Source organism: Myotis yumanensis, unplaced genomic scaffold (assembly GCF_028538775.1).
Source record: "Myotis yumanensis isolate MYYU_CA2020_CCGP unplaced genomic scaffold, mMyoYum1.0.hap1 SCAF_14, whole genome shotgun sequence".
Taxonomy (NCBI): Eukaryota; Metazoa; Chordata; class Mammalia; order Chiroptera; family Vespertilionidae; genus Myotis; species Myotis yumanensis.
The window spans coordinates 56,796,826-56,823,105 of NW_027223765.1; the positions used below are offsets into that span (position 1 = coordinate 56,796,826).

The following is a 26,280-nucleotide window of genomic DNA, read 5'->3' on the forward strand; positions in this document are numbered from 1 at the left end:
TCGGCAGCTGAACCTTCCGACGCCGGAGAAGGCATGCGAAGCAGCAGGTCTGCGGAGGCCAGGCAGGAGCCCGCCACCGAACAGTTTCCTACTAACAGACTGTTTTCTCTGAGATTATTTGCAGTAGCACATGGACAGCGGTATTTTTTTAGGAAGCCCTACCCGTTCTCAGAGTCCAACTAGCTTCTTTCCAAATAATTAAACGCAGCCAATTTTATATTAGAAAATGTCTACAATACATCACTAAAAAGGGTCTGACGTTGATTCCCTAGCGATAAATCAGTTAATTACTTAACCTTTCTTAATGAAATGATTAGCATCCTTCGGACAAACAAGGCACCGGACTCAGCGCCTGCTGCAGGCGCCACATCTAGGGCCAAGGCCAGCGCCGAGACTCTGGTCCGTCCCATCCATCTTCAATAGAAACCCTTTATTCAAGGACACCGACACCCTAGTTTTAAACTTGACCACCAGAGATTATTTTAAAAAGTGCTCAGGGTTTGAGCAGAAATAAATGAACTTTGTATTATAGGAATATTACAAATGCCACCCAAACCTAGAGCCACGGCAACTGAAGTTCTAGACCTAAAAACCACTGACCCCTTTTGGAGCCATTAAAATCAAGCCACACCCAAAGACAAAGAACTTTTTAAAAATGTAGGTGAGGGCATTTTGGACAAATGCTTTATCACTGGGTTACTTCAAAAGGCACGTTACTAATACAGACGAAAAATGTCTGTACAACTTTTGTTAAATAACTCTTTTGATCTTAGTGGTTAGATCTTTAGCTAAAGCTCTGAATATTTAAACAAGCCTTCCTTGCAATTTATCCACCTTCATCTCGTAATCTTGTTGGATGCATTCTTTCTAGGGTTCTGCTTTCTTTACTTGTGTGGCACTGCTGGCTAAGCTATTTCCATCAATGTTCCTGCAGGCCCCATCACTTACAATAATAGTGAACTTCCCAAGATGCCTAGGAAAATTCAAATACTTGGGCCAGCAGGGTTAGTCTAATGAGTAAACAGTTCAGATCTTAAAATTAAGATGAAATACTCAGAGAAAAAGCAATTCCCAAAAGCCATTCGACACTAATTGGTAACTGCGACAGGACAACACCCACTGGAAACGAGAACACAAGCCAGGAAATGCCTGGTATTGGTGACAACCGCCGATGCCCCAGGCTGCCCGCCCTCGGCAGTGCCAGGCCCTCGGCAGTGCCAGGCCGGCTGCATCTGCTGGTGGCTCTCTCTCCAGGTGTTTCACTCTCAACAGGGAGCCCTCCTCCTCTCAGGTTTCTGAGGTCCCAGCAGTGAGGCCAGACCCTTCGGAAGGCTTTCCCAACTCTGACCATGGAGGAGTCCAGTCCCCCCCTTAGGTGGGCGTAGAACCATGTGGGGCTGGTTCAAATGCAAAGGCACCCAGCCCATCCAGCCCATCAGCAGCAACGTGACCCCCTGTAGCCTCAATGCTTGCTTACACGTTAAAACCACAGGTTTGGGCCCGGCCGGCGTGGCTCAGTGGTTGAACATCGACGTATGAACCAGATAGGTGATCAAGGTTGGATTCCAGGTCAGGGCACATGCCCAGGTTTTAGGCTCGATCCCCAGTGTGGGGTGTGCAGGAAGTAGCCAATTAGTGATTCTCAGCATTGATGTCTCTCTCTCTCTCCCTTCCTCTCTTAACCCAATAAAAAAATATTAAAAAATGAAACCACAGGATTTGATTCCCAATAGAAAGTCAAGCACATTACATATAATACAGACCTCAATATAAGACAAAGAATCAATCAGTAAAATCCAGGTGAGGACAAAGATTTCAGTTCCAGAATCTCTAGCAGCATGAAGCACGTGGTCCATGGGTCTCTGCTTAGTGTGCGTCAGAATCATCAGGGGAAGTTTGCTAAACAATGCGTATTCTCACATCAGTCAGCAAAAATTCTGATCCAAGAATCCAAGAATCTGTATTTTAATAAATCTCCTGACATTCGAAACACAAATACACACAATGATCTGGAAGCAGGTGAGCAAGGGACCTCCCTTTGCTGAAGTAGGACCAAGTGCCAAGATGCCTCCATTTCACACCCGGGACAGGACCATCGTTGCTTCTGGGCTCACCTGCCCTCGGAGAGGAGGAGGCCCACCCCGCTGATCCCACCTCAGAGGAGCAGCCCTGGGACAGGAGAGCAGAGAGCAACTCCAGCAGAGCTCCCAGCACTCTGCCCCCAAGAGCTGTGGTCAACATCCGGACAGCACCGAGGGCACCTTGAAAACTATGGGTAACAACACAGCACCTGTGCCTTGAGGTCACCAAGCTCCAAGAACAGACCTTCAACCACCACCCTAATCCACAGACAGTGAACCTGGGGCAGAGAAAGTCACATGACGAATCAACTGCTAAGCTGGAAGGAAAAGAAACTTCAAGAATTCAGGTTTTGAGTTTCATACTAGAATTATTATTAGTGTCCCGGTTAATAAAGCTGATCACAGAATTAGCTAAAAATCAGAGAATCTGGCAAAACGTGGATGTCACCCTGTCTGATTACTATTAAATACATATGTACCCAAATACAAAATTCAGAAAAAAATCTTGGTCCTATCCTAAGTGATCTATTCTACCTAATATAAACACAGACCAATAATGCTCAGACCCATCTCTTCCCCTCAGTGAGCTGTCCTCTAACCCCCTCGCTTCTTCGCTTCTGATACCTCCAAACCGCTGAACTGAAACAGAATGACCGAGCCTCCCAGTCAGGGCCCCTCCCTGCCGGTCAGCTGTTTGTCTGAACAGCCACAGGAGAGGAATACACCCCTCAGAGCGATCCTGCATGGAGAGAGCTAAACAGTAAACAAGACACTTGAACACAATTTTCTATGTATCCATGTTCCTTTTCAAAAGAAAACTATTTTATTAAAAATGTGATTTGGAAAGAAAGTGCAATTAGCTTTGCACAGGCACTGCCGAGATGTTCCCGGACACGGCCGACATATGTAAATATTTCGCAGTATCAGTTCCATTTGAGTAGACCTGTCAAGATATTTACAGGCCTTGACAGTACTTCTGTCTTTAATTAATTTTTTGCCCAGATACTTTCATGTAATTTAAATAGATTATTAGTTGTCAGGAGCTAATATAAATTTTGTTTACGATTTAGTTACTTTAAGTCCTCGAACTGAAGAAATTAATTTGACCCGGTGACGGAGGTGCTTCCAGCATCGAGATGAGGCCACTGGAAGCTCCACTGCCCTCGCATCTCCCAGGACTCCTACGTCACTGCACCTTCACTGCAAACATCAAGGCACTAAACTGAGCCCCTCCCCCACGTTTTTTTAAAACAAAATATGTTGGGGAGGGTCATAAGGAAAAACCCATTTACACTTGTTCACATACAGGTTCTTTCTTTGAGGCAGCTCACTCTCCAGCGGCTGGCCAGCGGGACAATGTCCTCTCACTCTAAATCCCGCAGCATAACTGCTGAACAAACACCTGTGTGCACAGGGCAGGACAGATCAGGAAAACTAGTGTCAGGAGGCTTCCAAAAGGAAAGCAAGCCTTGCAGAGACCCTCCCGGACCCCAGGGCTGGGGAACCGGGACCAGGACCAGGACCAGGACATACACAGCTTCTGGCACACCCTTCTGGTGCCTGGGAGCTGGCTTCTAAATAAGGCCTGACAACGCCTCAGTACAAACTGACTGTAATTAATAAGAATAATTCATTGCAAAACAAAGAACATTGTCTAATTGTCCTTCCCGACTGCCATGCAATTTCCCCCCTGTACTTCCTCCTTCCAGAATGCCAGCCTTGTAGCCATAAGTGCAGGAAGATTGTCTATGGGATGCAAAACCAAAGCACTTCTTGAAATCAAACGTTCCTTACAACATTTATTTTTAGATTGGTGACACAAGCCGAATCTGCTTAATTTCCATTAACCACGTCGTCACATGCACAGTGAAATAAACTATGCAGATCCCAAGGGAAAAAAAGAAAAACAACTGTCATGCATAGGTCCCGAATTGGCCAGGGGTCTCCCGTTTCAGGGATCTGTCGCGCAGGCATGGCCTGCTGATGTGCCGGTTTGGAGCACCTCTAGCTGTTATTCATGCAAGTGCCATGGAAGAGAAACATTTATTTTAAAAATCGGTTTACGATGGCTCCTTGGATCGTACACATATAACAAAGTGGCTGTAGTCCAGTGAAACAAGTCACAAGAAAGACCACTTAGAGATGCAGGTGCCTAACTGCAAACGTACCTGGCTCGCTGGCTTGACTCACAAACCCTGCGGGTCACCTGGTGGGATTACTACCACCAACTAAAGGAATAAACAGTTCCCGGCAAACAGGACGCGTGTGCGTTGGCTCATGCAGACAGTTCACTGTCTATGCAGCAGATGCTCCTCTTAAGGTTATTTTCTTTAGAAAACAAGCCCTACTTGCCTTAGACCTTTATAATCTCCAGGTTCAAAAAACATATTTTTTTTAAAAAAAGGACAATACTGTTGGCTTAGCTAAAAAGGCATTTACTATAACTAATTCTATAAAAGGAGTATGACACTTAACAGGCTAAAAAAAGGAAAAGGCCCTAAGCAAAAAATAAAATAAAAAAAATTTAAATCACAAATACCACCTGTGCAAATCTAGCTCTGATCTGGAAACCTTTCTAGCTACAGAGAAACAGCTCATGCTCAGTGCCTTGGAGTTGCAATTAGATTGTAGTAATTTAAGCTCATCCGCAGAGCAAAGGGCATGGGAGCTCTTCGGAGGGCTTCCTCCCTACTTAATACTCTCCAGTCAGGGGTTAAATGAGTTTCTTTAATGTAAGTACCTTAAAGTAACTGAATCATAAACAAAATTTATACTATTTTCTGACAGCCTGCAATCTATTTAAATTTTATTAACGTGTGCCTAAAATTATTTTTCAAAGACAGACCCTGGCAAAGCCCTGTAAATATTCCTGGCATCCCTACTGAACTGTAATTGGTGCGATAACGCTGACATTGTCTGAATACACATACCTTTTGGTGATGCTAAATCTTACAAGGTAACATTTCAAAACTGAATTTGAGTTTTAAAGTAAAAAATAAAAACCAAATACACAGCACAATAAGATAGGGTTCCAAAGAAGTTGTCACATCTGCTCTGTTCTCCCTTCTCTTTCTTAATGTTGGCATTGGATGTGCTGTGGTATAAATATATTTGTTTAGGAAATATCACAATTCTTCTGTTAATCTAAACAACTGCTGAAAACAGATATACCCTTCAATAGAGCCTGAGAATATAAATATACAAGGTCAGGGATACAGTTTCCGGAGAAGCAAGGAAAAAACTTAGTGACAGAAAACTATGCCTGGCTCAATATTAACCTAGTTAACTTCTGTTATTGTTGATACAAATGACTTAACTAGAGGATATTTACAGCTTTTTTAAAAAAAAAATACATATTGCAGAAAATTGCCTAATAGCATCCATGTGCATTTAACTCGCATTGTTTAATTACACAATAAAAGGTATACCCAATAAAAACTACAGACTTTGAAACATGTTGGCCACTATGGTTATGAAACTCTGACTTATAAAAAAACAAAGTGCTTCTATGTGATCAACATTTGTTATTTAAAAATGAAATTCTTAAATGACAATTATTTTTATTTTTTCTGTATATGTTTACTTGTCCTACTTTGCTCTATTTAATTTAAAATGATATTTAATTTTGGGAGAGTTTTTAGAAAAAAAAAAGGTTACACAGTTTATATGCCAAATTTAAATATAAATTCAAAATCTTACAGACAGACATCTTCAGCAATATCACCCTCTTAATTTAAGACAGTTAATTTGAATACTCGATGTTTCTTTCCTTTCATTATACTTTGACAAGCCTGTGAAAACAAAACGCTAAAGTAATTACTGTTACTACTCCCTTTAAAAATGTAAAGCAGTTAAATTTTCCTAGAAAACAAGCAAGGACAAGTTACAGAGAACTTATATCAAAGTAGCAACCTGGTTCTGCTGAATGCTACTCTGAAAAAAGAGGTATGTCTAATCTGCAGACCCATCCCTCTTGCATTTTTAAATTCCAAGAGTGGGCCGACACAGAACACCATCACCAGGTTTTTGTGTGTTGTTTGTTTGTTTGTTTGTTTGCTTGTTTTGAACTGCAGATCAGATTTAAACCCCCATTTACAAAACCCTGGCTTCCCTGATAAGGCAGATCTTCTCAACTTGCTGTGAGAAAACGTTATCTAGCTCTCGTGAAGGAGACTAATGCTAGGAAGAAGAATTCCACTGCACACTTCTGGGTAGCAAGACAGCCTCCAAAAACTTGTATTCTTTTAATACCTTCTTGGATGCATTCTGTTCAGAAACAAGAATGCATTAAAAAATAATAACTTGTTTAGGAAGTCAGCATTCATAAAGAACTCAAATGCTGCCTAGAGAAACCCTACGTATGTCCTTCCAAGTGAGCTTTTGCTTGCACAACAAAGATCAGCATTTGCAATGGTCCATTTCTGCATTAGTAAGTACATGGCTTTCCTGCTTGATCCAATAGTAGGGTCCTGGATGCAGAGCTCCTGACAACAACCCAGCGGCAGTTCCGTTTGATCTCGCCTGCTTCCTTAATTTGGGTTGTCAAGGTTCAGCAGTTGGAGGCTGTTTACTTTACTTCCACCCCCCCCAAAAAAAACCCCTGATTTTTTCCCTCTCTCTTATTAGCCCAAAGTCTAAGGGGGTGGAGGGCTGGGGTAGCTATGCAGCCAGTGGCAAGATGTTAAACCTTTTCCCCCCTTTGTGCAGGGAGATTTTTAGCTGACACCTTTTGAATAACTAGTTGAGTTCCATTTTAAATTTTTAGTGCTCTTTAATTATTAGACATTTCAGGTAGAAAATCAGAGAAGAAAAACCACATTCCAAATCTCTGTAACTGTGAACCCAATTTTCTTTTCCTGGATTCAAAGAGATGGGTATTTCCACTTTGAAAATCAAAACTCCAATGGAATTCTTTAAAAGATTTGATACATTTCTCTCTGGAACCGAAAATAACAGGAACTCCTCTATCTCAATTATGTTGGTTAACCCTGGGTAGAAAACACCTTAATCTAACAATTTCTCCTCAAATTCCAGTTAAGACTTCTCCCCCTTAAACAGATTTTCAGTGGGGGGAAAAAAGGAGAAGGTAAAAATTTTGCAGAGGTTCTTCAATATATTTGCAGCAATAGAAAATTCTTTTAAATATCCTTTAGGTTTTTCTCAAACCAGCTATTATGCAAACCCTAAATCCTAAAGCCTATGGACAACCAAAGGAAAGGTCAAGCTTAGCCATTCTCAATGTCCATACAGACGCCTTTCCAAGGGAATAGAGACGCCCTCCCCTCCGGCACTGCCTGTGAGAGCAGTAACAAAAAGGACACCCAACTTAGAAAATACCTGTGACCGGACGACAGCAACGCCAGCCTCTCCTACGTGGGCTGGCGAAGCTCAAATGCAACCAAATTAAATGTTTATATTAATTGCACTGCTCAGCCCAAGCCTCACAGATGAGGGCTGGGGGAGGGGGGTGTTAGGAAGAGGAAGAAATGTTTCATTTGGGGTTTTCTGGTTGAACAAAAAGAAAATGAATAAAACGGAACGCGTAGGACGAGCCCAGACTAAATCAATACACTTTGTGATCAGCTCGGCAAGGGTATTTGGACACAATGACTTGGAAATAATTGATAGTTATAAGGGGGGAGTAGGGTGAGAAGAGGAGCGAGAGATGTCACCATATTTTATCAGGGCACTTTACACTCCACGCTAAACTTTGATCTCCGGATTTTCGGATTTAAGAAATAAAGGGGGAGAATGAGGAAGTCCGGTATTTGAAGATGGGCACATTGCTGCCTCCGGTGCCTACCGCTACACATGCTGGCGCTTGGGGCACTGAGAGCCCCCGCGTTCAGCCCGGAGCTCAAGGGTGTCCCCAGCCCCTGCGGCTCCTCTCACGTCCTGGCCCCCGCGCCCGCCGCCGCCTCGACTTACCCGCCGAGTCCGGGAGGGAGTGGGAGCGCCGCCTTCACGCCCGCGGAGGAGGCGCCAGCAGCACCATGGTCCTCGCGCTGCCGCTGCCCCGGGCCCGCTGGCTGGCCGCGCGCTCTTTCTCTTGCAAACTTTCGGGTTCTGCGGTCGACAAGAAACCGGGGCGACACTCAGCAAGTCTTCCCGGTGCAGGTTGGGGGGATCGGGTGGGGGAGGGATGAGTGAGCAGCTGAAAGGCCGAGACCGAGGGCGGCGGGCTCAGAGGACCCGCGAGCGCGGCGGGAAGAGACTGTGGCAGGGAATCCCTGCAGGATCCCGAGGCCGGGAAACGGGCCCCGGCGCAGCTGAGCACCTACCCGGGATCTCACAAAGTTGCAACAACAAAAAGGAGGGGGCGGGAAGGGGTGGGCTAGGGAGACGGTCTGGGCTCGAGGTTTGGAGTTACAACTGTTTATTTAGTCCTTATTCTCAGAGGGCGGGAGCTGCGCGGGTGGAGGTGGGGGTGGTCTGCAGGCAGCATTTTCGCAGCAAACACTTGAGATGGGAGCTTGCGACTTTGTTTCTGGGCGCGGAGCTCCCCGGCGCCCGCGTGCCACCTCCACTCTCCGGGGACCGATATGGAGGTCACAACAGGTGGGGAGGGAGACTCGCCAAGGACCGAAAGGAGAAGGAATCAAAGTTTCCGATCCCGGCGGTGTCTGGGGAGGAGAGGAGCAGGAGGCGGGGGCCAGAGGAGGCGGAGGCAGCGTCTGACCGCGACCCTGTGGTGACCAGCAAACTCCAGGGCTCCCGGCGCCGCCGCCGCGGTCTCCGCCGAAAGCGCACGCCGTCCCGGCTCGCCGGCTCCACCGAGTCCGCTCTGCCGGACGGAACGGAGCTCGGGAGGAAGGCGGCGCGCGGGCAAGGGACGGGGAGCCTCGGCGGCCGGGCCGGGGCGAAAGGACGCGGTGATTCACACGCGTCTCCGGATAGATGGGCTTGGAAATCTACCCCTCCCCGCGTCCCCCAGCTTAAGAGGGGAGTGAAAAGAGAAAGTGTGTGTACGAGTGTGGTGGAGAGGGAAAACGGGAAATCCGGGCGCGGAGACGCCCCGCATCGCACCCTGCGCCCACTCGCACGCGCCGTGTTGGCCCCGTCGCGGGGAGGCTGGGTTCGGGGGGCCGAGCGCGCGTGGGGTACGTGTTTAGCTGCGGGTGTGCGGGTGAGTCTGAGTCTGGTCTCCGGGGGACGACGACGGAGTGGCCCTGCCGCCGTTTTCGGAGTCAGGCGTGCGTGGCACCGGGGATGTCCGCCAGCTCGAGGCCCAAGGCGTGGACATACCCAGTCATTCCGCTGCGGCCCAGGGGCACCGAGGGTCATTCACTCCGGGAGAGAGAAGGGAAAAGTTTGCGCCAAGTCCAAACTTGGGGATCCAGAGGAGAGCAGCGCGCGCCCCCTCCCGCCGAAGACCCGACCCAGGAACCCGTGCCCGCCCCAATCCCCCGCAGGCGCCCGGACGCCAGACACCGAAAGTTGCCCCGGGCGGCCTGGGCTTGCAGACTTCTCCCCCCGAGCGCAGATCCCGGCGCGAAGGGGCCGAGAGGAAGGCGATCTCGTCTCCTCGCCGCCCCCTCCATTTGACTTATGCAAATAGCCCCGCGCGCGGCGCCTCCGGGGCCCCCTCCGCCCGGCGCCGGCCCACAGCCCCCACCCGCTCCCCAGCCCGGGCCCGACCGCGGAGAGCGCCTGGGGGGAGGGCTGCGGGAGTGCACGTGGAGCCTGGAGGTGGAAAGTAGTTTTTTTCTTTCTTTCTTTCTTTTTTTCCTCTTTTTTTTTCCATTTTATCTTTCTTTTTCTTTCTTTTTTTTTTTTTGTGCTGGTTGTTGTTTAAAGTGGCGGAAACAAGGCAGGAGGCGGCTTGGGAAAAAGTGGAGCAGAAATGGAAAAATACAAACTCACCCGCTGCAAATGGTCTCGCGGTGCAAACTAAGGTGTTTTCAGCCTTTCCCCGCACGCGCCCACTCCCGCCCGCGCGCGCACCCCGCGCACACACTTACACACAGACACACGCGCGCGCACACGCACTCGCGGGCGAGGACGGGCCGCGGCGAGGCCGGCAGCAACCGCCACACAATAAATAACAATAGATTCCTCCGCTGGGGACTAGCTGCGCGGAGCTCGGCCGGCGCCGGGGGCCGCGGGGCGCGGGTGGCGCCGGGCCGGGGGCGCTCCCCAGCCCGTCCCCCGGCCTCCCCCGGGCACCGCCTCTCCGCCGGGGCGGCCCCCGGGCCCCGACGCCCCCCGAGCAGGAGCCGCCGCCCTCCCCCCGGCCCCTCGACCTCCAGCGCCCACCCCCGCCCCCGGCCCGGCCTCCCGGAACAAATAAATAAATGAGGCCCGCGAGAGTCCAGCTCCTCGCGGAGGAAGATCTTGTTATTTTTTGCTGTTGTGCGTCCCTGACGTCACATCCACCTGCTGTGTAAACAACCAGGCTCGCGGCGAAAGGAAAAAAATCGCCGCTGCCGGAGCCGGGGGGCGGGCGGCCGGGGGCCGGGGCGGGCCGGGAGGTCCAGGCTGCGGGGCCGGGGCGGCGGCCGAGCCCCCGCCGGAGGGAGGGACGCGGAGCGACCGGCTGCGGAGGGTCTGGCTGGAGAGTGAGGGGCTGGGAGGAGAGGGCCCCGGAAGATGGAGGGGCATTCCGGCCCCGGGGATCTCGCGGCAGAGCTTTCACGAGGACGGAGACGAGAAGGCATGGCCATTTGCTCGGTTTCTGAGCTAAAAATACAGAAGGAAGCGGAGAGACGGGCGCTGACTCCGCTGCAGTTAAAAGCGAAAGTGTTTGGCCGGCGGTGACAGTTGAAGGGGCGGCGGGTGGTGCCCCCCCCCTCTCCCCGTCCTCCCCGTCCTCCCCGGTCTCTCTCTCTTTCTACACTTTGTCCAATGAAAGAAGGCGAGTTCGGGAGTTGAAAGTTCAACAGAAGGACAAACCCCCTTTGCGAGGAAGCAGAAACCCGCCGGCAAGGGTTCCCCAGCGTTTAGAGGAGATCGCGCGGACGCCTCTCCTGCCCCGCGGCCCAGCCCGCGGGAACGTCTGCGGAGATGCCTTCGGCGGGAGCTGGGTTCCGGCCTCGGCCGCCTGGACACCGCCCAGGGCCGCTCAGATCCGCGTGGACACCGGTGACCGGCTCTCCTCGAGATCAGTCACTCGCAAAAAGCTCTGTCCAGTTCTGTAAAAGGGTGAAATTGTGTGCGCACTGTTTGGAAGTTCGGTGGCATTTAAAAATGTGAAAGAGTAATTAGGAGCCTGAATGAAATGTTTTGAAATATACATGTAAATACAAAAAACAAACGGCACTAGGAAGAAGACTTTTGGTTTCCAAAAGTGACTTAGATACAGAGCTCTATGTCTTGTTAACAGAAATAATTTCCTTCAGAGCCATCACCCCAGATGCTGCCAAATCCCCAGGCCAGTGCTCCCAGCTGTTGGCTGGGTGGTGTAGTGGCCAAAGCCACCCCTATGGGTTCAACAAAATAGTGGGGGGTAGGGGGGCGAGTATTGTCCCATTGGTCTTGAGAGCAGCGCAGATAATATTCTGAAAAGGATATTATAAATCCTTTGGGATAACTTTACAAGTATTGTTAAACATGCATTTACAGAAGTCTAAATTTCAATTTCAATAATAGCATCAGGCTACTACTTTAAACTTGTATCTCCTTTGCAAGTTAAAAAAAAAAAAAAAAAGCCACTGCCTGGTGCTATACAGAGTAAAGCCCAGAACTGGGAGAGAGGTGAGGCACAGCCAGGCTCCTGGTGAAGGCCTCTGCCCCGTCCATGAGAGCCAGTCAGGACCATCCACTGAATCGTAAGAGAGAATCTAGGTAAAGAAAGTGCATGTGGGTTTGAGTGGAAGTTCCTAGCTTCCTGGAAGGTGGGGTTCAGGTTGTCTTTGAGGCAAGACGTTAAGACGACTGGCACACCTACTCTGCTCTAGACCCGCCGTAAGCATGGAGAGAGCAAAAACGACAGCCCTGCCCTTGAGGAGCTCGGCCACAGCTGTCGGTAATGACAGCTGCTATTTATGACTTAGGCGCTGATGGAAAAGCTTTAATCAGCTCCGTTAATGCTCTCAACAACACTTTAGCATCACTGGGAATCCCATGTGCTGAATTCACATGGAATTAAGTGGAAATCTACAAAGTAGCCAGTCTATTGAGGGGATGAGGGGTTGTTTTCATTTCTAAAAAGTTTATGCCAGACCTATGTTCATGTGACATGTTGGGCTGCTGACAGTTGGAGGGGCAGTGGGATGGTGTTTTCCACCCCCTCCCCACTCCCTTCCTCTCAGAGAAATAGTAGTTTATTTTAAATGTGACTAATTTATTCCTGGTCTGTAAAGAACAGTTCATGCTCTGATCTCATTTTTTGGATTAAACAGTGAGTTTTAAAAAATTATTAGTATTGCCATACTAAATGCTCTTTAGATTGCCACTGGTCTTATTCTGTGTTTGAACTGTCTCAAAATCTACATTCACTTGAAAGTGGGAGCCTAAGTCAGGTTGGAAAGTGGGGGCCAAACTCAATTTTGTGGACAAAAGGAAATCCTGTTTGTAAACCCTGTAATATATTGCGCTCAACTTTGTATATACCACTGTCTGTGAGCTACCCTATTAAAGAACTCCATATCCATTTGGCTTACATTAGATGGAAACTTAACTGCAGCTTACGTACTGTCCATTTCCCACACGTCGCCTTATATTCATAGGAAACACATTTTAATTTCTTTATCAGTAGTCTGATAAAGGGAAGTTTCTTTTTGTTATAGTCAGGCAAGAAGGGCTTTTAAATAAAGGGCATGGGGGTAGGGCGCCACCTTTTGGTGGTAAAACAAATTGAAATCTATTTTTAAGCAAATGTTCCTAACATCATTTCATTCTTAATTACACCAAGGCAAAGGTGCCTGTCCCCATATTGTTATATTTTAAGTAACAGGGGGAAATATTGCAAGTGAAAACTTCAGTTAACTGTGGCCAAAATTTCCCAAGGTTTCAGAACGTGTGCCCTGTCATACACCATTAAGTCAAACGCCAACCCTGCTGTGCAAATACTGAGTCCATTAATATGTGCCCATTTCAGGGACAGGACCTGGAGTGGATATCTGCCACCTTATGAGATACCCGAGTGCTGTTGGACGATTAGAGTAAACAGAAACTTGAAAATCACCTCATTCAGTGTTTCTTTAACTGTAATTACTATCTTCCTAATTTTTGCCATATCTATATAACGTAATAGTTCCTGAATAATTAATATGCTGTACTCATTGGAGTGCAGTTATTATGGTAATTGTACTGGATATTTCTCTTTAAATCAACTGACATGTTATTTTTTTGTATTACTACTTTAAAAGGGGAACCAACAAATTAAAAACAGTCTCAGTGCAAACAAACTCATTGCTTTCTCTTTGTTAGGGAGACTGGCAAAAACATAGAAAAATTAAAAATAATTTTTTTAAAAAAAGAGTGGCAAGTGCTGAGAAGTATTAGTGAACAGTGTCATCGGGCACTCCGAGACAACCATGAGGGGCGATGTGTGACTTGGAAAGCTGGTCACGGAATGTGAAAGACCCAGTTTAAAGGGGTTTTCCCAACAACAAAACTCATTCAGAGGCTCAGCAGTAAAACTAGAGACGGTCATGCCTGTTCTGAGCTTTTAATCACAGTTATAGAGATCGCATTTCCTGCTTTTCTCCCTTTAAGGACAAAGTTCTATAAACAAGTAAACATGGCCTGCAAAAACCATGTTTTCTTAGTTGGCCCTGGTGAACGAGGTTGCTGATAACTGTACTCTAGCTCTTTCCCTGCGGGTCCCCATGGACTCTAATCCCTGTAAACTACAAAGAAGTATTTGGCCAAATACCTCCACTCCAAAAAGCTAGTCTGTCCCCCAACCCCAGTGCAACATGTTGGTAATTTGAAGATAGGGACAGGAAGTGGGAGCAGCTCGGTCCTCCCTGCCAGAGTGCCTAGAACAATCTAGAGCCCCCAGGCCAAATGAGGTGCGCTGACCCTCAGCCTGGACCACCTGAGCACCTTGGAAACGCAAGTCTCAGCCCAGTCCCGAGACCGACTGAACCGGAATCTGCATGTTGACAAACCGCCCCGCTGGGTCTCAGAGACGCCTGAGAAACACGGACCTGCAGGCACGTAGCCCCTCGCGTCACAGGCGCCATCTCAGTGACCTTCACAGCATTGAGACTAAGGTTTAAACCGCCTGACAGGCTGCCCTGTAAGCTGTCTGCCATACCTGGTTCTCCAAACGTGTCTTTTGTGAAATTTGTTGGTTCCTTGTTTTCAACCACTTGCAAAGTTAAGCCACTAAATCACCTCTGTAAACCATGACTAATTCCTTTGACATTAATAGCAGGGTGACTTCTCTCTCCTATTACTCCAAAGACACTGCTAATTGCCCTCCGATTGTTTACCTCTGTATTGTTCTGGGAGCAGAGAGATGGAAGATACAAGGCCAGAAACAACTGCCAGACAGGTTTCTGGAGGCTCCACACAAGCGATGACTACACCTTGTTAGTGCAAAGACTTTGCTTTCTTTGTTTTGTATTCTTTCTTATGGAAGGAATGATGCTTCCATAATTATAGGTATCGCTGTTTAAGACCCAGAACGGTTTCCAAGCCACGGAGGCCACGCCTCCAGCACGGTGAGCAGTCCCCGTGGGAGCCTCTCTCCAGATCTCAGCACAGTTTATAGAGACACACCTGACCAGCACTGGGTTTATATAAGCATCAGGAGAGGAAAGAGCACCCACGTAGTGTGCTGCGTCCTAAATAAACCTCTGAGTTGAGGGTTCATTTGCTTCTGTGAGTCCTCAAGACGATAGTCACTTCTCCTTCCCAGCAAGATAACAGGTTACTTGGTAACCTCCCCCCTCTCCAAAAAATAATTAACTCTGTTGTTTTAATGCTACCCCAAGGCAGGATAATTAAGTCTGTGAGTAATTGTGCACCGGAATTCAAAATAAGATTTCACGTGTAAAGCAAAATTCTGATTATAATCTCTGAGAAAAGTCTTGGCTTATATATAGAACCTGCAAGCACCAGCTCAGTGTTACCACAGGCATTGTTCCCTGGGCTGGAGACAAACGGTGTTTGAACGAGACGGGAAGTGAGGCAGGTCTTCCCACCTTCTGGAACAGGGGTCTGTTTTTCACGTTATAGAAGATTTAGAGGGGCTGAGGAATACTAAGAATCAGGATATGCTGACATTTTTGTTATGCTAAACTTGGAATCTTGTTGTTAATCCTCACCTGAGGATATTTTTCCCATCAATTTTTAGAGAAAGTGGAAGGGAGAGTGAGAGAGAGAGAGACTGAAATGTGAGAGACACACATTAATTGTGCCTCCAGCACATGCCCCACCTATTGTCGGGAATAGAACCAGAAACCCTTTGGTGTGCAGGCCAAAGCTCTTCCACTGAACCACACTGGCCAAGGCTAAAGTTGGAATTTTTTTAGTACTATCTATAAAATAGCTACCAGGAGAAGCTCCCCCAACCCCAGCATGATGTACTCGAGCCACTGTTTAAATTAAAAAGCCATACGAAGATTAAAAAATGGATATCCTCAAAACTAGTATGAATCCCAAGTTAATGGATTAGAGTTGAAAGTATCCATATGGACACTTTTAACATATGTTTACAGATAGATAGATACAGAAATGAATCTATAGGTGTGTGTGCATAAATATGTACACACATATTTCCTAGCTCTGTCCATTGAGAGGGGCTAGAAGCAGCAAATATGTCCCAGTAGCAATGAGCACACCTAACACCCAGATCTTGGTTTCTAAATACCTTTCTCCAGTAGAAACCAGGGGTTCTTGGAGAAGTAGTTCATTCCAGGCTGGGGCCAGGAAAACACAAAATAAGCCTGGAGCATTGGTGGTGCCAGAAAGTGCCAAAGGAAGGGCAGCAAATAAAGAGTCCGTGGCTGGGAGACACTTGTGAAGGGAGAAGCCCACCTGAAGGAGCTCCCCAGTGCCCAACGTGAGACATCTTGAGCAAGAGAAATAACCATAGGGTTGGGTTATAGCGCATGTGTGTGCGTATATGTACACACATGGAAAGAGGAAGGGACAACTCTTTCTCCCAGGAGATTCGCGGGTCCAGCACCAGTGTTTTAACCTGTTTTACCAGGTGATGCTGATGCATGGCCTAGAGATCTCCACTCGGTAACTTAGAATCATCGGAAGTGGATTGGGTGTAATTAGGGAGGGTGGGACTGTGGGGATTGAGCACACAGGACTCCACTGAGAGGGACACCGATAGGCCACACCAAGAAAGCAAGTCCAGGGCAAGAAGAACTTCTGAAGTTTCAAGAGAGGCAAGAACTCCAGGTTTTTATCAGGTTAGTCCTCAGTTGACGAGAGCCCATGGCAATTAGTAGTCTTAGAAGTTCACCAGCTGGTTGTGACATACATGGAGGTTTGGCCCCTTCTCTGGGGATTTACATTCTCCTGGGACTGTTGCCGTTTTAAAGGGGAACTTAAAAGAGGGCAGAGTGAACAGTATATAGTGAATACAGACAACAGTATTGTACTATAGTTATGCAATGACATACAGCTACAAAGGCAGTCATATTACAATATATAAACATATCAAAGTAACAGGTTGTATACCTTCAATTTACACAGTGTTTTATGTTGAAGATATTCAGTAAAAAAAATAAACCAGAGGAGACGTAAAACAAAGGAACAAAGCAGGACATTGCAGCGTTGCCGAGGGTTCCTGGAAGTCCTGGAGTTGAACTTCCTCGTTTTCCCCACATGCAGACGGCCACGGGAGGGAGCTGAGGTGCTCAGAGTTGGGCAGGTCAGCTCTGGTTCCTGGCAGTCTTGGGCACCAGACATACCTGCTGGAAAATCTTGGCCCCACGCTTAGAGAATGTCACTGTGGACAAGTGCCTGCCCTTCCAAGTTTCTGTCTCTCCTTGGCAAATGAGCAGTAGTAACGGCACATATCATTTTAATTTATTTTTTCTTAAAGTATAGTTGACATTTAACGTTAGTTCCAGGTGTACAACTAGTGCTCCGACATTTATGAAGTGATCACCGTACAAAGTTGCTGTGATACTATTTCCCTCAGCTGTACTTCACATCCTGTGACTTGTTTATTTGAAAGTCATGGGGGTGTGGAGTACAGCCTAGGGCCCTGGTCGGCAAACCGCGGCTCGTGAGCCACATGCGGCTTTTTGGCCCCTTGAGTGTGGCTCTTCCACAAAATACCACATGCGGGCGTGCATGTACAGTGCAACTGAAACTTCGTGACCCATGTGCAGAAGTCGGTTTTCGGCCTGGGCGAGTCTATTTTGAAGAAGTACTGTTGATATTTGACCCTGTTGACTAATGAATTTGCCAACCACTGGCCTAGGGAAAAGAGTCAATAATTGGAAATTTGTACTTCTTAAAGCCTTCACCTTTTTCACCCACCCTCCTACCCCCCTCCTTCCTGGCAACCGTTGGCTTGTTCTCTATCTACGGGTCTAGTTCCATTTTGCTTGTTCATTTGTTTTGTTCTTTAGGTTCCACACATAAGTGAGATCATGGCTCACTTTCTCTGACTTCTTTCACTTAGTGTAATACACTCTCTAGGTCCATCCATGTTGTTGCAAATAGCAAGATTTTTTTATAGCTGAGTAGTACTCCATTTTGTATGTGTGAGTGCATGCATGTGTACATGCAGGTGTGCACATCCTATATAATAAAGGCTATTATGCAAACAGGCCGAACGGTGGAACAACCAAACAACCGGTTGCTATGACGTGCGCTGACCACCAGGGGGTGAGCGCGGAACATGGTGGGCATCGGCCGCGGTGGGATGGTAGAGCAGGTGAGCAGGGGCACCAGACCAAGGCAGGGCACCGGTCACTGTCATCGGGGCGAGCCTCTGGTGTTTACTGAAAATTCTTTGCTCCCATGCGTTGTGGACCTGCCCAGTGCTCGCACCTGCTGCTAGCGCCGGAGCCGCTGCTTGCATCCACTGCTGGCGCCCAGCACAGGCCCCAATCGTCCAGTGCTGTCAGCGGGTGCGAGCGTCAGCTGCCAGTCCCGATCACCCCTCAGGGCTTCTCCACCTCCCACTGCTCCTTGAGGGGTGATCGGGGCTGGCAGAGCAGCTCACACCAGCTCCCGGTGATGGCCCCACTCGCACCTGCTACTGGCGCTGCAGCCGCCGCTCACACCCACTGCTGGAGCCAGCCCCAATCGCTCTGCACCGTCAGCGGGTGTGAGCGGTGCCAGCACCATCAGCGTGTGGGAGCGGGGCAGGACCAGGGCTGCCGGCAGACAGGGGACTGGGAGCCGTGGCAGAAGGGGCTGGGCAGGGGTGCAGAGGATGGACCAAGACCTGCCCTTTTGCCCACTGCAGCCTCATGGCCCACAGTTCCTTTCAAGGTGCACGAATTCTTGCACTGGGCCCCTAATATATATATAAAATTGCACCTTTTTTAAAAATCCTCACCTGAGGATATTTTTCTCATAGATTTTCAGAGTGGAAAGGAGGGAGGAATGGGGGGAGAGATAGATAGAGAGAGAGAAATATCAACGTGAGAAACAGAGATTGATTGCCTCCCACATGAGTCCTAGTTGGGGATCAAATCCAAAACCCTTGGGTCCCAAGGCAGACACTCTAACCACTGAGCTAAACCATGCAGGGCAAAAATCGCATCTTCTTTATCCATTCTTTCAATGGGCACTTGGGTTGCTTCCATAGCTTGCCCATCCTATATAATAAAAGTCTAATATGCTAAGTGTCCAGTCGTCTGGTCAGCTGTTCAACCAGTCAAAAGCATAATCCTAGCCCTGACTGGTTTGGCTCAGTGGATAGAGCGTCAACCTGCGGACTGAAAGATCCCAGGTTCGATTCCGGTCAAGGGCATGTACCTTGGTTGCGGGCACATCCCCAGTAGGGAGTGTGCAGGAGGCAGCTGATTGATGTTTCTCTATCATCGATGTTTCTAACTCTCTATCCCTCTCCCTTCCTCTCTGTAAAAAATTAATAAGATATATTTTTTAAAAAAGAAGCATGATCCTATATAATAAAAGGCTAATATGCAAATAGCCCAAATGATGGAACAACCAAACAACTGAACAACTGGTCACTATGACGTGCACTGACCACAAGGGGGCACACACAGAACATGGCGGGCGTTGGCAGCAGGCAGCAGAGCACAGAACATGGCGGGTGTCAGCCATGGTGGGATGGTGGAGCAGGTGAGTGGGGGCGCCAGACCAAGGCAGGGTGCTGGTCGCTGTCATCGGGGTGAGCCTCTGGTGGTTACTGAAAATTCTTTGCTCCTGCACGCTGTGGTCCCTCCCAGCGCTCACACCTGCTGCCGGCACTGGCCCCACTCACACCCACTGCCAGCGCCGGCAGCTGGCCCAGATCACTCAGCGCCATCAGTGGGTGCGAGCGGCAGCTGCTGGCCCCGATCGCCCCTGAGGGCTTCTCCACCTCCCCCTGCTCCTGAGGGGCGATCGGGGCTGCAGCCGCCTCTCACACCTGCTGCCAGTGATGGCCCTGCTAACACCCACTGCCAGCATGGGAGCTGCCCTCACACCCACTGCCGGCGCTGGCCCCGCTCGCACGCACTGCAGGCACCAAAGCCAGTGCTTGTACCTGCTGCCAGCGCCCGGTGCTGGTCCTGGTTGCTCGGTGCCGTCAGCGGGTATGAGTGGCAGCTACCGGCCCTGATTGCCCCTGAGGGCTTCTCCACCTCCCCCTGCTCCTGAGGGGCAATCAGGGCAGCAGCCGCCACTCGCACCCGCTGCTGGCACCGGCCCCAATTGCTCCGCGCCATCAGCAGGTGCAAGCAGGGCGGGCACCATCAGTGCATGAGAGTGGTGGAGGCGGGAGGGGGGCTGCCAGCAGACAGGGGACTGGAGGCCATGGCGGGAGAGGCACCAGGCAGGGGCGCAGAGGATGGGCCAAGACCTGCCCCTGTGCCCACTGCAGCCTCGAAGCCCACAGTTCCTTTCAAGGTGCACGAATTCATGCACTGGGCCCCTAGTATGCTAATGATATGCTAAGGCCGCTCAATTGCTCACTATGACGTGCACTGACCACCAGGGGGCAGATGCTCTGACCGGTAGGTGAGCTTGCTGCTGGGGTCCGGCTGATCGGGACTAAGTGAGATGGGCCGGACACGCCCTGGAACCCACCTGCAGTCCCTCCCTGGCTGGCCAACCTCACGTGTCCCTCCTGGGCCCCAATTGTGCCCCAGTGGGGTCCCTCAGCCTGGCCTGCACCCTCTCGCAATCTGGGACCCCTCGGGGGATGTCGGAGAGCAGGTTTCAGCCTGATGGCGGAACAACTGGTCACTATGACATGCACTGACCACCAGTGGGCAGACGCTCAATGCAGGGGCTGCCTCCTAGTGATCAGTGCTCTCCCACAAGGGGAGCCCCGTTCAGCCAGAAGCCCGCCTCATGGCTGATGAGCACAGTGGTGGTGACAGGAGCCTCTCCCGCCTCTGTGGCAGTCGGACATCCCTCGAGGGCTCCCGGACTGCGAGAGGGCGCAGGCCAGGCTGAGGAAACCCCCCTCCAAGTGCATGAATTTCGTGCACTGGGCCTCTAGTTGTAAATAATGCTGCAGTCAACAGAAATGCATATATCTTTCTGAGTTAGTGTTGTGGATTTCTTCAGATAAATGCTCAGAATTGGGATTGCTGGATCATATGGCAGCTCTATTTTTAATTTTTTGAAGAATCTCCATACTGCTTTCCCCAGTGGCTGCATCAGTCTGCATTCCCACCAGCAGTGTTTTAACATTCCCTTTTCTCCACATCCTCGCCAGCACTTGTTTGTTGATTTCTTGATGGCATCCATTCTGGCAGGTGTGAGGTGATATCTCATCATGGTTTTAATTAGCATCTCGCTGATGATCAGTGACTTTGAGCATCTTTGCATATGTCTGTTGACCATCTGTATGTACTCTTTGAAGAAATGTCTATTTAGGTCCTTGGCCCATTTTTAATTAGATTTTTATGTTGACTTGTATGAGTTCTCTATATATTTTGGATATTAATCCCTTATAGGATATATAACTTGAAAATACCTTCTTCTATTCAGGAGGTTTTTGTTTGGTTGATGGTCTCCTTCACTGTCCAACAGCGTTTTAGTTTGGCGTAGTCCCACTTGTTTATTTTTCTTCTGTTGCCATTGGCTGAGGAGACATGCTTTCTTTTAGGAGTGTTATGGTTTCAGGTCTTACGTTACTTCTTTAATCCACTTTGTAAATTCAAAATAAACTTTTGTATATGGTGAAAGAAAGTGGCCCAGCTTCACTCTTTTACAGGTATCTCTCCAGTTTACCAGCATCATTATTGAAGAGACTGTCTTTCCCCATTGTGTGTTCTTGTCTCCTTTGTCATAGATGAATTGATCCTATAGGTGTGGGTTTATTTTGGGGCTCTCTGTTCTGTTCTATTGATCCATGTGTCTGTTTTCATGCAAGAACCGTGCTTTTTATTATTATGGCCTTGGAGTATATATAGTTTGATATCAGGAAGTATGACACTTCCAACTTTGTTCATTCTCAAGATTGCTCTGGCTATTCAGGGTCTTGTGCACTTCCATATGAATTTTAGAATTATTTGTTCTAATGGTATAAAATTTGTATTTTGATAGGTTTTTCATTGAATCTGTAGTTTGCTTTGGGTAATAAGGACATTTTAGTGATAATGACTCTTCTAATTTATGAGCACAGTATAGCCTTCCATTTATTTGTGTCATCTTCAATTTCTTTCATCAGTGTCTTATAGTTTTCAAAGTATAGGTCTGCCTCTTTGGTTAAATTTATTCCTAGGCACTTTTTGGGAAGATGTCATTATAAAAGGATTGTTTTCTCTCAATTTCTCTTTCTGGTAGTTTATTCTTAGTGTATGGACCATCACTGATTTCTGTATATTAATTTTGTATACAGCAACTTTACTAACTTCATTTATTAGCTCTAATAGCTTTTTGGCAACTGCACACCTCTTACAGGGTGTGAGGATGGAATGAGAGAAGACGTGTGCAGTGTTGAGCCCAGGATGGGGGCAGAGGAAATGCTCAACAAAACTTAGAGCATTTGGAAGAAGCAGAGCTTGATTCCAAACTCAGGAACGCTGCCTGTCTGTTCAGGCCTCTGCAGGCTTCAGCGGCAGGAATTCGGGCCTCGGGAACAGTTCAACCGGCTCTCTTGGTGCCTTTCAGATCATTCCACTTAGGCTGCCTGCCCACCCACTTCTCACATCAGCTCTGCCTCCATGGACTAGTTCTTGATGCAAGAGTGAGAGGGAGATAAGCTTCTCAGATCAGAACTGGCAACAGCAACGCGGGAGTCACCTTCCCAGGCAGGGCCATTCTCATGAAACAGCAGGTTTCTTCAACCAGGGTTCCCCCCCGCCCCCCACCCCGGCACCACTGGCGTTTGGAGCTAGACAGCTCCTGGCCTGTGCATTGTAGGAAGTGTAGCAGCAGCCCTGGCCTCTGCTACTCGATGGCTGTGGCCCACCCACCCCAGTCATGACAAATGACCCCTGGGAGCCAAAACTGCCCTCACGTGAGAATCACTAGTCCAGGGCCCAGGACAGAGAGGCGGGGCTCTCTGGACCCCAACATTCCTCTCTCTGCCACAAGGAAGAGCAGAAACCAGGCTTGTCTCTACCTATGACTGAGTAACCAAATAAGTTTATTTTCAAAACGGAGTGGCTTAAGATGAGGCTCTTTGTAACTGGAACCCACAGAGCACAAGGTGGGCTCCATAGCCTTCATCAGTCACCACCAGCCCCTTAAGTTCTGACAAAGCTCTGGGCAGAAAAGCTGGTCCCATCACAATCAAGTGCACTTTATTAGAATCCATGGCTCCATAAACAGTGTTCGATATTTGTGTCAGACTCATAGCTCAGTCTAAAGAAGACATGCAATGAAGGAAGTGCCGGCTGGAACCTCAGGCACTGCATCTCATAAGATGGCACAGGGGGATTAAGTTAGGCAGCGACGTCATCTGGATGTTCTAATGAAAGTTCCTCTTCTTCTGGGAAGTCCTCCGGCACCAGCACCCCAGGTGCAGGGAGCTGCGGCACCCGCTGGACAGTGTATCACATGGAGGGAGGATCAGTGCCGTCACATGCGCCAGCTTCTCCTTACACATTCGTCCCTCCCTCTGTGGCTCCTGAGCAGCGTATGAAGCCCGCTTGTTGCTGGTTAATGGCCAATAATAAAATGTCTGAATGATTGATAGATAAAACATGTTAGGAAACACACGTGTTTGTTTCCAAGACTTTTGCTAACCTTAGCATTTGATGGTTTTACAATATGATTCTAAGGGTTCAGCTCAACTTTGGAGGCACCTTCTCATGAGAAGCAGAAGTGGGATCTGCCCAGGCCCCGCCCAGCAAGCCTGATGCCAATTTTACTCACTCATTCTCCCAACAAACAGTCATGGCATGCAGCTGGGCTGCTCACTGTTGTACACATGAGGAAAGAGAAGGAAACGGGATGAAAATCCTTGCTTCATGCCACTTACGTTCTTGTGATTTTTTTAGTCGAGCATATTTTTAGAAGAAATTAGAAGCTGTAGCCACCAATAGAAACTGAGCATATCAGCAGAGATGATGTATTTTGTTAGAATTATCATTTACATTATAAGAAAATACCAATGAAATGTTTGTAGATTTTGAGGCAGTGGATAAAAATGGAGGGATAAAGTAACTATAATGGTAAAATGGACCTACTTATCACAAAGAACCTACCACAAAGAAGTTGGAAAGTTTTTATGCCAACTGAAAAAATACTGAGCCGCCAGCTTAGCTAGAAGTACATAGGTCCTAGAGACATCCAGAGACCAAATGATGCCCAAAATTGTGATTTTAGGATGGAGGAGGAGACAGAGGTAAGGGATGGAGGAGGGTTGGAGTGATGGAGAGAGGGAAGAAAGGGAGAGCAAGAGCGAGAGCGAGAGTGAGAGCGAGAGAGAGAGAGAGAGAGCAAATACATCTCTTAGTGGTAAGGAGATATGGCATTCCATTGAAAGGAGTCCGGGCCCAGAGAGAAATGGTGGGAGAAGATTATGATTCTGGCACACGCAACAGACTCCACCTGGCACCACAAAACCAGTCTTCCGTCCAGGAAACAGGAAGCAGAGCCTCCTCTGGATGCTTGTCCCGGGCTCAGGCAGCAGAAGGGAGAGAGGCCAAGCCGCCCTGGAGGTCCCAGCAGGGCCTGGGCAGCAGGAACCTCCTGCCCGAGGGAAACCAAGTGTGCGTTTTCTGGGTCAGAATTTGGAATTCAGGCAAGGAGATGAGAATGGTCTGAATGATTTCTACTTTCATCCCTGAGGCCGCAGCAACAGCCATGCTCCCAGAGAACCCAGGCGGCTGCCGCGGACTGGCTGGGAGGCCGGTGCTCCTGCACGTGTGGAAGGCAGTGCCCGCGGGGTGTTTGCGCCCATCTCCCCTCCCCACAGCCTGGTCCCTCTGGAGAAGGAGAGTGTGAGCGCAGCGGAGCGCGTGTCCGGGCAGCTGGGCGCCAGGGCTGGCTCTGGGCAAGAGCGGGGACGAGGAAGGCCTGGCTCCTCCGTTTCACCTCCCGCTGGGCACCAATGTGCGTTTAAAAATGACATGAGCAACACTGGTTCTGTGGCAACACTGGCTTTTCTGGTTTATAATGAAAGAACGTCAGGTGGGAATCTTTCTAGCCCTCAGTTCTCAGTTGAAATGTCACCTTTTTGGAGAACATTTCCCTGACTTCTCCCAAATTAATATCTAAAATTCGGACTTGTTTCTTGATTTATTTACTCATTTATTGTCTGGTTCCCTCGCTAGAAATAAGCCCCATGAGGCCAGAGACCGCTCACCTCTGCTCACTGCAGATTCCTGAGGCACACAGTGGGCCTTCAACATGAGGGAATGAATGGGCCTCCACTGAAAAGGAAGTGGCAAATCCCTGCCCTCAGGAGACACCATCTCCTTTGACCTTTCCTTCCTCAACTATAAAGTCATGATAATGCACCCAACTCAGAAGTGAGATTTTCCATGGAAATGAAGTTCCCGGCAACAGGACCCTCAGGACAAGAGTGTGGCCATCCTGAGCAGGAGGTGGAGGAGGAGGCACCGAGAAAGCCAGAGGGAGTCCCCAGGAGAGTTGGCAGGGAGGGGTCTCAGAGCTGCCTGGGGTCTCCACTCTCCTGGGTCCCACCAAGGCCTGCGTGTCAGGTCTAGCGGACAAAGAGAAGCTTGGGCCTCTGTATGTCTCGCAGCTCAACATATGTGTTTACATGTGTTCCCTTAGACAAAGCTTCACCTGCACCCAGAGTTACCAAGACCCTTTAGCTGTATGAGAAGACACAAAGGAGAACTTTCAGAGCCCTTTAAAATTGGAATGTAAGCCATAGAGAATAAAGCCAAGCAAATATAATCAGAATTTAAACACACAATGCATAGCTATAAAACAGTGCAAATGAACACACACACCTGAATTTATGGTCCCAAGTGTGTACTACACCTAAAAGTGGTCATGGGAGGACCTTTGCTCTCATTTCAACAATGACTCCACTTTTCAAACCATATTTGGACCCCCTTCTTTAGAATTTCCAAGAGAAAATGAAGACTGGTTAAAATATTGTCTCTTGTGTTACATTTTATTCACATCGCTGTGTTTGATTTTTGAAAATGACCAAACAGAAATTCAGTGCCCACCTGGGCTGGGGGAGGCAGGCAGTCAAGTGGGTGTTTCCTGCTGTTTTTCTAAAATGATGAAACCTGGTTTCTTGTCTGGTTCAGAGAACAGCTTTAAGGGCAATAATCGAAGTGCCATTCACTGGTGGCATCGCTGAAACAAGCACCCAGTTTCCCAAGGGAGGGAGTCTGGAAAGACAGAGTTCTTGTGGATCTATAGCATGGAATCTTTATTTTAAAGTTCCATGAGATTACTTACAGAACAACCTTATTTGGGAAATAAACAATTTATAAATGTGCATGACCCCACTTTTAAATAGCTCTGTGTTACATTAAGGGGCTGTATGTTTCCATTCTGGTATCTAACATGAGAAATTAAAATATAATTCCTGTTGCTTTTCAATCAATCAGAAGCAAGATCAAATAAATAGGAGGTAAACTGTTATAAATGTAATGAATTGCTTGTTTTATAGAAGTCAAAGGACTGCATAATTATAACTTGGTTTTCTTATACTTTTTAAAAAATAATGATTGCTCAAAGCAGAAAACTTGGAAAGCAGTAAGTATAA

General features: G+C 48.2%; 1 protein-coding gene and 1 long non-coding RNA gene across 2 annotated transcripts in view; both read right to left on the reverse strand.

Moving 5' to 3' along the window:
- The window catches only part of LOC138992306 (uncharacterized), an 87,865-nt gene extending 77,787 nt beyond the window's left edge, over positions 1-10,078 (reverse strand). The window contains exons 1-2 of the long non-coding RNA XR_011468088.1: positions 9,945-10,078; positions 8,010-8,147 (exon numbers count right to left, since the gene is read on the reverse strand). This is a non-coding gene — a long non-coding RNA (uncharacterized lncRNA). The remainder of the gene's footprint in view (positions 1-8,009; positions 8,148-9,944) is intronic.
- A 12,826-nt stretch (positions 10,079-22,904) lies between these two features.
- EIF4E3 (eukaryotic translation initiation factor 4E family member 3) overlaps positions 22,905-26,280 on the reverse strand; it is a 115,178-nt gene continuing 111,802 nt past the window's right edge. The window contains exon 7 of the mRNA XM_070391020.1: positions 22,905-23,262. Coding sequence (XP_070247121.1) covers positions 23,180-23,262 — 83 coding nt within the window. The 3' untranslated portion in view covers positions 22,905-23,179. The remainder of the gene's footprint in view (positions 23,263-26,280) is intronic.